Raw genomic sequence first — 15,553 nt, forward strand, 5'->3', positions numbered from 1 at the left:
CTTGAAATATCTATTTCATCTTTGTGTATCCTGTGGCCAGCAATGCTATGCATATAGTAGTTCCTCAATAAATGAGAAAATGCAATCATCTAACCTTCAAAGATCTGCTAATAAAGTATTTACAAATCCTTACTTCAAAACAAATCACATAATCTGTCCAAACTTTAAAACAACTGTGAAAAACTCAGTGAAAAACCCTTAATGTGACAATGATTTTCACACTGATTTTGACAAAAACTGGGTCAAAACAGTATCACATACCTCACCAAAACCACCAAAGTACTCCCTTATTTTCTCTTCAGGTGTATCTGGAGAAAGGCCACCAACAAAAATTTTTTTAACAGGCTCTTTTGTTTTCATGGCTTTGGCCCTTTTAGGATCAATCACCTTCCCATTCAATTTATGTTCTTTCTGATCCATGACCTAAGGAAATTGAAGTTTTTCATTTTAAATATGTATATCTTAAAGTTCGGAGTCTATTAACTTACTTTTAGAAACAGTTATAGTTTAAAAAATGTAGCTAATGCCAGGCTCAAATCGTGGTGATGTGGCATCAGCTAATATATACTAGTGTTTAACCCTAAAGGTCAAGAAGAATGGGGAAGGAGGGGAGACACAAATTTAATCAATTACTAGAAAACCATCACATCTTTAACTGTCAGCAATATAAACATCACCCTTAGCCCAAGACTAAAATGATTCAGTCAAAAGTCTCTTGCCTAGCAAATTTCAAAATCTGTACTTTTATGAACTTGTCACAGCACATCCTTTTAATTAGGTGTCTTTAAGTCTCAATATTTTTAAAGTTAATTTTAATTTAGTAGAGCCTGGCACACAAAAGGTATTCAGTAAACAATTCTTGAATCTGACTCTCTCTTCATAAAATGTATTGGCAAGAACTTTATCTCCTCCTTTGTATAACTGCAAAAGGGGAAATCACAAATAATGGACAAACTGATTGTATCAAACTATCCACATATATTATTAACTGATTAGAACACATAACACTACCTTATCTACACTCTCCGACTCTTTAAATAGCACAAAGCCAAAACCCCTTGATCGCCCTGTGATAGGATCTAACTTCAGAGTGCAGTCTACAACTTCACCAAATTTGGAGAAGTAGTCCTTCAGATCTTTCTTTGTAGTGTCCCAGCTAAGGCCTCCTATAAACATTTTCCTGTAAAGACAAAAAGCAATATTAAAATGCTAAAAAATAAAATAAAATACACTTTGCCTTAAGTATCCACATCAATAATAATACCTTTTCCAAACTGCACCAATTTACTGGGCAGTGTATTCAAATGTCATTCTTCCTACATAACCACATAACAAGAAAACCCTATTCCAGTTTTGGAAAGTTTTCCTTATCACTGCTGCGCCTGTATAATTACAAGATAGTGAGCAAGCAGCAGATTAAGTCTTTTGACTTGCCAAAAAGATAAATGTATCCCCAAAGTAAAAATACTGTACATTAAGTCTTTCTTAAATTACAAGTCAAATATTGATAACAGCAAAATACAGAATTTTAGCCTCAAATTTCTCTTCCAACTCTTCATTAAACTTGTAAAAAGGCTATGCAGTCCCCACTGATCACAGCAACCAGCACGTGGCTATACTGAAGCTCCTGTCTATTTAAGTTCTCTCATTAACAAAACTCTTAGCACATAAAATGGAAAATCCTAAGTCTCACAATTAACATGTAAGCCAAGTTTTTTTTTTAGGTGAGGAAGATCAGCCCTGAGCTAACATCTGATGCCAATCTTCCTCTTTTTTGCTGAGGAAGATGGGCCCTGGGCTAACATCCCTACTTTATATGGGATGCCGCCACAGCGTGGCTTGACAAGCGGTGCCTTGACAAGCGGTGCGTAGGTCCGCTCCCGGGATCTGAACCTGCGAACCCTGCTGGAGCGCACGCACTTAACTGCTGCGCCACCAGGCCGGCCCCCTAAGCCAAGCTTTTTGATGTGCTAAGAGTCTTTAATAAAAACAAAAGCAATCATGTAAACAATTTAGTGAACAAAAAGAATCAGCCATTGAAGCACAATCCACTAATTAACCTAGATGATTTATTTACAGTAGAACCTCAGTTAACCAGCAATAAGTTATTTAAACCTTTAAAATGCTAAAAGTGACAGGTAGTAAGTGGAAACCACCAAGACACTTTAAGACCAAAAATATATACTCCAAAAAAACCCTTAAGGTGAAACCTTATTTTTATTACAGCAAAAGGCCATACAGCTCAGATCTGGCAGCTCTGTGATCCTTTTTAAACGTGCCCCCTTTGCACCCACCCCCCAAAAAGAGCAAACATATACCTCCTACCCTTTAAAAAGACAGGACTGGAGATGTTTACGTTAAGGGTAAACTGTCAGAATTTGTTATGTGAGGGCTAAAGATTTCACCCTTGGAATAAAATCATGCTTGCTCAACAATTTCTCATCTTTTAAGTGGGGTGGGTAAGGGTAGGGATGGGGATGGGGTACTAAGTTCCAGCTCCCAGAAAAAAATTAAAGCAGAAAACATCCCCATCTTGTGGGCTTTTATGACACTGCCACTACAGCCAATTTTTCAACAAGGCCAGTTTTGTCCCTAGATTAAGATCTTGCTTCTGCTTCTCCCTAAAGATGCCAGATTAACTGAGGTGTTACTGATCTTACTCTTTTACCACAGACTTGTTTTTACTTCTAACGAAAAAGTTAACTTTTAATGCAAAAGAAGTCTTACTTTAAGCATATACTGTGCTTCCCAGTTTTCAATTTGTCCATGTACTCTAGAGCTGGGCCATTTATATGCTTAATTTTCAGGACTTCCTCTAATAAAATTTCCATGCTTGAAGTAACCTTTATTAACTCTTTCTGTATTTTATAATCAAACGAACTTAACAAAAACACCCGTAATGTTGTATAGTTACTTTTAATGTTTATTGCCAATTCCATGGAAAAAAGTTGAGGTATTTTCAAAATTACATTTTCTTTTATTCAAATAATGCACCTTCTAATATCCAATCCTAGTCACGTAAGTTGCCTGAAGCACCTTATTTTTAACCTAAAGATCCAGAGCACTTCCTTCATAGATGAAAGTTCATTACTAACATGTACCCTTTCAAGGTGAGAAGGACACAGCTATCTTTTTAAAGATGAGAAAGAGAACTGACTATAAAAAATGATCTCTTGCTCACATATCCATGGCAAGTTCTAGAACAGAAACAACTTCAATTAAGTTGAAATTTAACTATTAGATGACCACTACTGTGATTATTACAGAAATTTTCCATCAATAATTTAACAGTTTGAAATTATTTCAAGCTGAAGAGAATAAATAATGAAAGCCTTACTTTAAAAAGCTAAAGTTGAAAAGCAAGAAAATTTTGTGTCTGTCTGGTCTGTTCCTCAGATATTAAGACAGAATGAGTTTTGACTTTATTTAACCAAGGCAATGTTTATATTGGGTTAAGTGTCCTTAATTTAAAATTATTAAGAAACAAAAAACCATTACAAAGAAATAAATTATAACACCAAGAATGAGGCATGTTCTATTATTCACAAGCCCCAAATGTTTTTCACAGCAAAGGAAGTCAGTTTTCTTAAAAATTAGATTAAGCATACTAATTCGTCAACTGGCCCAATAAAGTGCTCTCTAAAGATACTTCCAACCTTTAATACAGTCTTTAGCAGATAAGTTATTAAATGTGCCTACCTTAGACCTAAAGGTCACTGAAGATGCTATCCTTCCTAAAATATCAAATCCCATTTATCCAGAACATTAAATATTCCAGTCAACTATAATTTATACATATTACATATAATTACTATTTCTCAAAAAATTACAGCAAAATACATAGTAAAACTTCAGCTATCCAGCACCTTTAGAGAATGAGGAGCCAAATATTCCACCTTCCTTAAAGCACTACTGGTGTTCCCTAATCTCTCCCCAGTTGTTTTCTAACCTTCAATTAATTGGAATGAATTTTTTTTCTACAACCTATCACACACTCTTCTGTCTTCTTAATCAAATACAGTAATCATGACTTACCACTCTAAGGGTCAGTCACCGTTAATATATTATGCTACTGTTGCATGCCCGTAGACTCTTCTGAAATTAGAGAGCTATTTATTAATACACTAACTGCATCTCATTTCTTAGCTCTTTTAACAAGTTCTATTTTTCATTTTCGCCAGATTAATCACCAGTTGCTCTTCTAAAATGCCTCCCCCTTCCATTTGGTAGGTAGGTAACCGACACTCAAACTCTTCAAATTGTGTGTGAAGTAAAAGTAAACAGTCTCTGAGCAAGAGCAGAAGTGGCTCTTCTTGGAGACAAATGCATCACCCCTTTGGCAGCCCAAAAGCACTGTTTTTCCTCCTGCTGTAATAAGGTTGCAGCACAACTGATAACCAGACAGGTGAACATACTACAATGAACACAAACTGCACCAAATCCGTTCCTTTTTGACTAAACGGAACATACTAAATCCATTCCATCTTTATTCAGAAGGCACACCAAGATATAACGGTACAGTACAGTAGGAAAAGGTCTTAATTCTGGATAAACGGGAACTTACTTTAGCCTCTCTTAGAACACCAGCATTCTGACATGCTCTCCCTCAAATTCTGAGATGGTATAAAATGATACCAATTTAAGTTTTCTATATTTTATATTACAGTATCTTGCTTAAAGCACAATACCTATTGTCCGCCCAGATTACCTCTGCTGCTTTGAATACAGACTAACTTTCAAGTTGCTGTCACTCCTGCAGAGATGTGCAAACACTTTACAATGTAGAGACAGAACTTCAGAAATATCCTAAGCAGCCAAGTTAAAACTACGTCGCAAGACTTGTTCAAATAGCAACAAAAACGGGCCCCTAATGCTGCAACGTAAGTTTAAAACTTGATTCTTAGTTGTAAATGAATCAATAATCCCAATTAAAATGTAGGACTTCATCTACAGTATTTTACTAACAAAGTTTAATTTCTTAAGCCTACGCATAAGCTATTTAGCACCCCAAAGGCAATATAGTATTCAATTTAAAACATCCACTCAACAATTGAAATCTCCTTGCTTTTACAGTATTGATATTACACGATATTATAATATTAAGTGACAGGCATAAAGTTATACAACTCAGTGCAGATTACTATCCAAATACTATGCAGTGCGCCATTTAGGAATTTAGGCTGCTTTGTGGGACATTCTCTTTTAGAGAAGTAAATTTAGAGGCAGTAAGCCAAACTGCCTAGGTTTAAATCCTACCTTTACCACTTACTAACTGTATGACCCCAAGGAAAAAAAAGAAATTCCAAGATTGTTTCCACATCTGTAAAAAAGAAGACTAAGAGCCTACCTCATATATCTGCAGTGAGGATTAAATAAGCAAATACACTTAAAGGTCACTGAACACAGTCTGACCCATCTAAGTACTCAAAAAAGTAAATTATTATTTAGAAGGGGTAGAGTATGACCTAAATATAATTTAATAAAGCAACTTCTTCATTTACTCAGTGGCTTACATTTTTTAAAATCTGCATGGGCTATATGAAGTTTCCAACATGAAGGGGAAAAGGCCAAGATGAGTTTTATATAAATGGATCCTAAGATTATTTTCAATGCTATAGACTTAAGCCAGAAATTTTTAAATATTCCACGTAAAAAATATATACACTGGAAATTAGGTTGTATAACTCTTAAATAAAATGTAGTTCCAAAATCATCTCGATGACTTGTCTGTACTCTACATAAATGCCAGTAATTTTAGTAAGGCATAATTTCAAAATATAAAAGGCAATACATATGGAGCAGTGCTGGCTGGTGGAAAATGTTCTGATTTAATACTCCTGTTTTTTGGGCCAGCCCCGTGGCTTAGCAGTAAGTGCACAAGCTCCGCTGCTGGCTGCCCGGGTTCAGATCCCAAGCGCGCACCAAGGCACCACTTCTCTGGCCATGCTGAGGCCATGTCCCACATACAGCAACTAGAAGGATGTGCAACCATGCCATACAACTATCTACCGGGGCTTTGGGGGAAAAATAAATAAATAAATAATTTTTAAAAAAAATACTCCTGTTTTTTCCCATCCAGGCAACTTACTCTCTGTGCTACTGAGGTCAATAGGTTTAACACTCCAAAGTCAACAGTAATTATTTTATTTAAAGATACTTCCCCTAACTAGACTTTACTGCGAAACACCTTATTCAAGGTAAAATGATAAACACTATTACACTTCCTCTCAATTCTGGAACAGGGCCCAAAAAAAAGTATTCTAGAACTTTCAAACACTTCCTAACAACTCATGATCTACTGTATATGGTTTCATAACAAGTTCTGACAGTTTAAAAAATACAACAAAATATGTCAATCCAATATACATTTCAAGTACATAAGTTGACTAGCCAATCACTGTCACCTATTAGAGTAATGTTACTCAAGTATACCACTAATCTTTATTTAAATAAATTTTCTGGTATTTTATTGTTGTAATTATTCCTTTAAAATACTAAAATGACATTAAATATAATGAAATCTCACCAACACACAAGAAATGAGTATTTTTCCTTAGAAACTATAGATCTATTTTAAAGCTGTCACTAGTTACCTATAAGGGGGGAAAGAGTTTACTTTTTGCAACTATACAGTATCACATGGTAATCATTTTAGAATCTGTATAAAAAATACCTTTGGAAAGAGCTTGACAAACTTTTAACAAGTCATTAAAAGATTAATTCCTCTGGCCTAGTACATTAAATCTCATTACTTTATACTTTAGATCAAACCTAAATGACTAAAAATGATTAACTGATTTAAAAATACCCAATAAATTAAACATGACAGTTTCTGAATAAATAGCAAATGTTTAACTCAAAATCTCCCCTTTTTCTTCACTTCATTCCAAGGCAGGAATGACATCTTGTATCTTTACTCTTAAAATAAACTCTCGATCAGCTTTATAAGGTAAACTCCCATCTACCTAGAGGTTAAGGAGTGCAGTTTCCTTAACCTAAAGGTTAAAGTTCTGGTTAACTGAGATTACTACACATTCACAATTCTATAAAGTTTCCTACTGGAAATCAATTGATATCAACACTAAACTCAGAAAATAATTTTTACCTTTCTTGATGAAATTTTAGAACGTTGCAACGCTTTAAAATCATGTTACTTTTTAATAGTATAAGGGAAAAATTATAGAAGATTCATTGCATCACACTGTCTGTTGGGTGCTTTTTGAGTATATTTGCTGATAGTCTGTCACTTATCTTTCTCACAAGACTAAAGGGGTGGTGGAATTTCCTAGCTGTTTGGGCTTTGTGGCAGTTTCAAGTCTAGATAAGCAGGAGTTTACAGAACATGACCCAATACTTAAAACTATCATATTGATTATTGGCCAAACACTGCCACTAATACGAGTCTCCCCACCCCATCCCCAAATAGTCTTAAATGTCTAGCTCCAATGTGCAATATAATACTCCAGAAACTAAAACATGCTTACCTTTACTCCACAGGAGTAAATCACTGGTAGTATCAACTATTAAGGCACGGGATAAATACATACAAGCTATGAAAGCAGGCTATGTAGTCAATCTTCCTGTGGTGAGCATTGTTTCCAACACATAGATCAGCAAACCAAGTAACAAACATGTTATATTACCTGAGACCACACTGTTGGAAGTGAAGTAACAGAAAGAGATCCCACGCTTCCAGCATCCAGTTCAGTGCCCTATCTACTAAAACGTTGAAGCAAAACTCAAGTCAAATAAAACTTGGACTAACAGAAGTTATGTTACACTACATTTGTGAATCTTCAAAGACTTGAGGTGCACAACTTTAAGTGGAATAGGAAAAAAGTTATTATTCTATTCCTTTTTAAATGCTTTCAAGCATAGCATGTATCACTTGAATGCTAAAACTAACCATCCTCCACGCTGGCCATAAATCACACACTGCAATAGTAGATTCAAAACTTTCTTATATTAGGGCAGCCTTACAGATGACAGAATACCCAGGCAATATTAAAAACAGACAGTAAATATACAGTTAATTTACAGAAGGGGCCATACAACTTGAGGGCAAAAACCCAGGCTTAAGGCAAGTATCTTTACATCAAAAAGCAGCACTGAAAATCAACTTCAATGATAGTCTCCAACTCCAAACCCAAAAGGTCAGGTGATTTTTATTATCTTTCATAATAGATAAGAATTTGAAATGAAAAGAAAGTAATACTCCTCCCTTATATGTTCATCATCTTAAGATCTGGGAGCAACAACTTCTGCAATTTTAACACTGGAAACTTGTCAAAGGTTCCAAAAAATGCTAAAATGCAGACCCATCTACTCAGGGTCTCAATTTTATAGTAAACCCAACTTTACTGAACCAAAGGCCAATAAATCTGGCATGAGACTGCTCAAAAAGTACTTGTTTACAAAGCAAACAATGTTCAGAATGCCCCAGAAGCACTAGGGTATATATTATAATCTCAATTATTTAAAACAAAAACATGTGTAGGCCCATTTCTTAAAAATTAGCAGACAACGTACAGCAGAATTAATTCACAAAATGCCCAAAAAAGAATCATACTTAAGCTTACATACACTAATGGTTATAAGACTAGATCAATCGTCCTGTTAAGAGAAAAGTATTGCTGTACTTTGGCTCATAAGTGAATGGGACTATTTTGTTTCCTGGCCAATTCAATGCAGGCAAGTCAATGTACCTACCTTGTAAAATTGTCTGAAACCTAACACATTATAGTTTTCCACTCATGATGAGATTTTAAAAACACTGCCTCCAGGTAGCTTACTTGCTACATATTATGTGTATTTTGCCAGACACTAAGCAATTTTAAAGTACTACTCTAAAGGAACTGCAGCCCTGTAGAGAACAAAATGAGTCCACACCCAAAACGGGCAACTCCAGAGCAATAGCTTATAGTAAAAACCAGGGATGTTCAAGTTGGAAAGATTAAAATGAGGTGAACTCAGGAAGGCATTTTACTATGGAAATGAATAATCATTCTAAAGGTCCATAGTAAACTGTGTAAACATCCACTAGAGGTATAACAGGCATGCCCTCCTCAAAATAGCTGTTTTATATTCAAATTAAAATTTTAAGTCTTCAACAAATTGATTTTTAAAATATTTTTAGGATGAAACTGTAATCACTTTATTCTCATCAGAATTGTAAAAGGAAATGCAATGCAGAAATGTGTTTAAGAAATTCGATAGAGATGATTTTATATGTGGTAACCACTATTATCCTATTCAGACTATTAAGAAACTGCTCCCCAATATCCGTCAAACTGGGAGACAGAAAAAGGAACAGATGGGGGCAAGTGCACAGAAATCAAAGAATTTTAAAGGTACTGAGGTTTCTTTCTTCAAAAAGAAAAACAAGAATATCTGTAACAGGATGAGGCTAAGTGATTGGGCAATAATTTTAAAAAGTCAAATATTAGACTTTGAAAATGAAAATGTTATTTGTTAAATGTAACCTTCATTAACATACAATGAACCTCAGTAAAATCCTATTTTAAGTGGATGACAATTGATCATAATCTAAAATGTTCATTAACTATAAATATTTAATTGTCCATTTTTCCTAAGTCACTCAAAAAATTTGTAAAGTTAAAGGGTTAGGTAGGAGGGCCAAGTATAATTCTTAAAAGAGTCAAGTGACCTTCAAACCTAAGTTTATGGTCCTTTCAAATTACTGAAAATAGCTGCTTACATAACATTTGAAATATATAATGGAGTATAGTTATAGTTTAGTATAGTTACAATTTAATCTTAGTTTGCCACTAGTAACTAGCAGCGAAATTGAACTACCAGTGTCAAACAGAGGGAATACTTTTCATCAGAAATATTTTTATTCTATACCCCGAACTCTGAACCCAGTCTCTTTTTTTTTTCATTCTCTTTGCCTACTGTTTCCAGTCTGCTTTACTTCCAATATAAAACTGGACAGATTTCAGTGGATGAGAATACAGTAATAAGTAAAGCTCATGTAAAATTTGAAGGTTATCCCAAAACTGGGCTCTTAAAATAACTGACATATCTGTACAAACTACTTTCTATCTGCAAATTACTGGCCCTCTAAACTCCAGTGGTGGTGGATACAAACTCCTGGAAAACTCATATAATCCTAAAAGCAGAAAGATGGACATTCAAGGAAAGGGAAGGAGAGGAATAAAAAGAATACTCAATCTACCAGCCTTCCAAAGAGAAGTCATGCAACTGTGAACATATGTCAACCAACCAACTGTAATTAACATTCCAGCCAAATCACACTGACCATAAAAAATCTGGTAAGAGCTGTAGTGGAAAGCCACATCAGCCCGCCTCAGAATAGTACATACCCAAATCTTACTACAGTTATATTTACAAATATGGTTGGTGATAAAAGACATACATTTTTGCATAATACATATACACAACACTACTTTAAAAACTGTTTTACTTTTGACATCTCCACAGTATTTCAGTATAACATGCAGGACATTTTAAGCACACAAAATTTTATATCAAGTTACTTTCACATTTAGCATTAAACTTAGAATTCCAACAAAAATATTTTTAGTCTTAAAAACAAATCAAATTTGAAATTACAGTAACATTTTTCCTTGCCCAGATGTAAAAATATCATTACTAATTATATTAAGCTTTAATTGGCCAAACCACAGCTACATGCATTACCAGACCAAACACCATGTAATGGCATCAATTTTGCCCAAAGATCACACACAATACCTAAAAAAGTTTTATATCCCAGGTACAAGAAACCTTACTGTACTAATGTCTAGAATTTCCTGGGGATCAATGGGCAACTAACCAATACACAGCCTCTACATGTTATGACTACTGAAACCTTTATAATACAGAAATAAAATTTAAAAGTTTTACCATTCTTCCCGCTGTGCCGTCGCTGCTTCAGAGTGTCGTGGGGAGGAGTTTGAATGGCTAGGGAATTAACAACCGGTACAGCAACCAATCAAAATTCTAGTTTTAGTTTTTGACATTGTTAGGGTTAAAAACTTTAATTCATTTACACTTCAGTTCAACAGTAGATAACTACAAAGGCAGCTTACTTTGTGATTAGAAAAAATCAGGACTAACAGAAAGCCTGCCCCAAACAGCAAGTTATACAATTAATCATTTTGGTGCCTCTGTCCAAAGAACAGAATTCAAAAGACAAAAACCAAAATGTTAAAGGCTTACGTTTGCAAATATTTAACATATTCCTTTTTTAAACTAAGCTATACGTAATTTTCAAGATTAATCGATTAATACAGTCTAATTTCCCATCCCACCTCCACTCTCCCAAAGCCAGCAGAATCAGCAAAACAGCCTGACAACAGTCTGCCTGGGCTGAGATTATTAAATTTAAATTCTATATTCCAAAGTGCTTCTCTCTCCCCACTGCAAATCTTGTGCTCTCTTTCCCAATAAAGGAAATCATGTTTTCTAATACTGTGTTAAAGCGACATTTGACTGCTTTTACTTTCCACCAACACCTTTCTCCTTATTATAGTGAAAAAAATTCACACACACACATTCCCCCATTACAAAAAGACATGGAAACGTTAACTCAAGATCAGCAGTCAGTAACAGGAATAAGAAAAAGAAAACCCAACCAAGAACTCCGATTTAGTCCCTCCTGCTAACTCCTCTATTACATTCCCGCTCCCAAGTGCTGCTTTCGAATATATTAAATGCAGCTTTAAGCGACATATAACTTATTCCAATTGAAGGAAGCAAGTTAGTACTTACAAACCTGCAAAAAAAAAAAAAATCGTGCCACAGCACAATACAAGAACTTGTTTATTTTACGCAAGAAGGCTAGTGAGCCTCCTTAGCAGTGGCTAAGAGAGCGGGAAGGAGAAATCAAGAGAGACAAAAAAGGATCCTGGGCACCGTGGGAGGAAAAAAGGGTTTTGTAAAAAATGGAAATTTCACAGAAACAGCAAGGTCAGAATACAATCTGTACGCACGGTCGGGGAACCCTATAGCTAAGGGCGCCAAAAGGGTGCGCGGTTAGAATAACTCGGCGGGTGGGGGCAGGGCAGCCAGCAAGCCGGAGGAACAGCTCCAGTCAAGTGCAGGCCCAGCCGACAAGAAACTTAACGAAACCCCGTGGAGCAAAACCAACAACAGGCGATTCAGGGAATTTCGCCAGTCCCAATTTGTTCCGTAGGCTGAAAAGTAGGGACTAGGTAAGTAAGCCGTTGTGCAATAGTGCATAGTGGAAAAACGAAGAGGTCGAGGAGAAACTTACTCAAAACACTAGAAAACATTCGGCCTGAAGCCGAGGCGGGAGGAGCAGAGGTGGACAGCCTACACGTTCCCCGAAGCATGTGCTTATAAAGAATCGCATCGTCTCGGGATACTGGAGCGAGAAGCACCAAATAAACCTTAGTTGTCCAGGCACAAAAACTGGTGTACCTGTTTGTGTCTTTATGCTCAGGACTTTAGAAAACCCAGAAGGGAGGGGAAAGCGCGGAAAGAAAAAAGGTACCCCTCGACAGGCGGGAAAAAATCCTGGCGGCTAAGTCGGTGGGAGGAGACCCACGGCGAGGGAGGGAAGGAGGGCGGGCCGGGGAACAGCATGGTGACGGCTAAAGGTGGAAACGTGTGTGATGGGGGAGGGGGCGAGAAGCAGGCAGGGGAAGAAAACAGTACGAGCCCCGGGGAGCCCAACGTAGAGAAGGGAGGACTGTGCGAAGAGGCTGTATGGGGGCCTGGAGGGCAGGCGGAGAGCGGGAACGAGGCCTAATGGCGGGGGACGGGAGGGGGAGGGGGGACGAGTTGGGCCTGACTATCCCGGGCCGCCCCTTACTCACCCTTCATCCTCCTCGTTCTTACTGGCGTCGATCTTCGCCCCCTCCGACTCGGCGCTGCCCCCTTCAGTGCCTCCGGCCGCGGCTCCGCCCCCGGTCCCGGCTCCGCTTCCCGCCGCCGCTGCCCCCTGCGCCGCCGCCACCATGGCTCCCTCCTGCTCGCCTGCCGAGCCGCCTACCGCCGCCGTTGCCGCCGCCGCCGCCGCCGCCCCGTCCCCGCCGAACTGCTCCTCCGACATAGTGCTACTGCCTCCGCCGCCGCCGAGAAGACACCCGCCGCTGCTGCGAACCGAAACTAGCAGCAAAGTAATCCCCGCCGCTGCCGCGCGCCCGCTCTACCGCGCGAAGCACACAAGACAGAGAAGGCGCGCGTGGCTGCAAAGGCTCCTGCGCCTCTCGCTGGCCTGCCCCCCTCGCCTCCCACTCTCGCGCGGCGATCACTTCCACTCTCCGGCTGCACTAAAAAAGAATAAGCAGCAGCGGCGGCCGCTCTTGCCTCCTCCTCGCTTTAATGGCGCCGCCGCGGACCACCTAAAATGGCCGACGGAAGAACGGCGCGTCCCGGTCACGTGATGCGCGAGCGCGCCCTTTGCGCCTCCTCCGCCCCTTCTACCGCTAGTTTTTCCCCCCCCCCTTCCTCCTCGGTCCCGCCCTCTCGCTCCCTTTTATACCTTCCTCTCACGCGCCGAGCCGCACAGCATGGGGCCTTTAAAAGGAACCGGAAATGGCGTTCGATAAGACGGCCGCGCGGGGACCATCGAGAACAAGGAGCGCTGTTTCGAAGGCGCGGCTAGAGAGGCCCCTTCCTCTGTCCCCGCCCTTCCGAGGGTTCCTGGAGTCGGTTCACCCACCCGCCCCATCCGCACCCCCTGGCAGCGGGCGGGAGTAGCGGCGTCGGGCAGGGGTGTGGTGGGACCTCCGGGAAGGCGATCGTGCCCTGTGCGCCTGCGGCGTGGGGTGGGGGAGGGGAGGCGCACTCGTGCGGCTCCTTGAGTCCTAGAAGCGCCCAGCCGGAGAAAGGAGACTACCCTGGGGCGTCTGACCGTGCCTCCGCCTCTGTCCAGCGCGGCGCCGGCGGACGCCTGGCTCGCCGTCCGCGGAGCGAGGGGACGCGTTGGGCTGCGCGCGTGCACGGACTGCCGCAGCTCCTCCGCCCGCCGTAGGCGCCCGCGCCCGGGTGACATTGAGGTTTACCGGCTGCCGCCGCCGCGCTTCCCGACCCCGGGCGGGCGGGCGGCCCGAGGCCGCTGACGATTAGGGCTTCTTTTAAGATTTGCTTTCCAAGTAAGATTTTTGCTTGCCTGCTTTCTCCTGAAATCTTTCACCAAAAGAAGCAGCTAACTTGCGTATTTTAAGGAACAGGGATTGTTTTGCTTTGCTTGCTTTATTTGAAGATCCTAAAACCTACCACGATTCTTTGAAAATACTAAGAGTTGGGAAGTGTTACATCAACCAAGGGTTTATTTAATTTAATGTTTTCTAGTCTTTGTACTAAATAGAATATATAAATACTGTGAACCATCTTTACAAGGTTTCTGAGTTTGTCGTGTTATGGGGTTTGGGTTTTTTTAAAACACCGCTAGGCGTTTCGTGCAGGATAACAGTAAAATTTTTTAATAGAATTGTTAGAAATCCCAAATGCCTTGGCTGGAAACTGGATTATTCTGGCTTTGGGATATGCAGCTTCCTGCAATACACCTAGAAGAAAATGAAATTTTTAAGTACTTCTTTAGTCAGCAAATAATTATTTACTTGTTTAGCATGTGCCCAAACATTGGGGAAACGAAGACTAGTGCAAAATATAGTAAAGAACTCTGAAGAGTTTAAATGTTTGTTTTCCACTATATAATTAAGTGAATTTCTGTTCATTGAACGCTATCCAAAAATCTCAAAGGGAGATTAAAAATATCTAATTTTTTACTGTTAATCAAGTTAGCAGAATTTGCATTACAGCACAGTTAAATCTCAAGAGTACAGATCATATTCTGAAACCTTCTTAAAAATATAATCTTACCGAACTCCTGTATTAACCAAATCACACGCAGGCAATGCCAAGAATGTATGTCTTAGATCAAGTGGTAGTGATTTCGGGTATGTCTCTACCTGTCAAAATAGTAGCCAAGGAGAAAGTAGGTATTGTGCTCAAACCAAATATTCCAATTTAGAGACAACTAAAAAGATCACCTGAAGGGAGGTCTCTTGAATCTTTTCTGTCTTCAAGAGAGGATTCTTTTGCTCTTAAGACAGCTTTAGACATGCTCACCTTTTAATAATAGACTTTTCCAAAAGGTTCGTTTTAATTCACATGTAGCGTAGTATCCTCTGGACTTCTTGGAATTTATGTTAAAAACTCCAGAAAACCTAGGAATGATTTTAAAGCTAACATCTTTACTATATGCTGCATAAATGTGTATGATGCTATACTACTCATATCCCTACATGTTGTGGTCCAAATCTCTGCATCTTATGCTCCTGCATCCACCCAAGGTTCCTATTAGAACTCACTTTAACTTCAACCCTAGTTCTTTTACTGTTCATTTGCCCAGTAAGCTCCTTTTCATCCTTCAAAACCCCAGTCAAATGTTACTGCTTCTGTGAAGACTTCCCAGACTCCCTGAGGCAGAATTAATCACCTGATTTCACAGCCCTCTATCCTTACTTCTGTTATTCTAAATATGCAGTTGTACTAGACCATGAGTTCCTGGAGAGCAAAGATGATGTGTTCTGTG

General features: G+C 39.1%; 1 protein-coding gene across 5 annotated transcripts in view; it reads right to left on the minus strand.

The window, feature by feature from the left end:
* Window positions 1-13,403, minus strand: part of HNRNPD (heterogeneous nuclear ribonucleoprotein D) — a 17,857-nt gene extending 4,454 nt beyond the window's left edge. The window contains exons 1-4 of one of the 5 annotated variants that reach the window (XM_058547365.1): window positions 12,828-13,402; window positions 10,891-10,947; window positions 1,012-1,180; window positions 262-423 (exon numbers count right to left, since the gene is read on the minus strand). In XM_058547365.1, the coding sequence (XP_058403348.1) occupies window positions 262-423; window positions 1,012-1,180; window positions 10,891-10,947; window positions 12,828-13,063 (624 nt within the window). In that variant the 5' untranslated portion in view covers window positions 13,064-13,402. Of the gene's footprint in view, window positions 1-261; window positions 424-1,011; window positions 1,181-10,890; window positions 10,948-12,827 lie in introns of all 5 variants that reach the window. The other 4 variants (XM_058547369.1, XM_058547366.1, XM_058547368.1 and 1 more) reach the window with 4 other exon arrangements.
* Between the last annotated feature and the right edge of the window lie 2,150 nt (window positions 13,404-15,553).

This window comes from Diceros bicornis, chromosome 8, assembly GCF_020826845.1.
Source record: "Diceros bicornis minor isolate mBicDic1 chromosome 8, mDicBic1.mat.cur, whole genome shotgun sequence".
NCBI classification, from domain to species: Eukaryota; Metazoa; Chordata; class Mammalia; order Perissodactyla; family Rhinocerotidae; genus Diceros; species Diceros bicornis.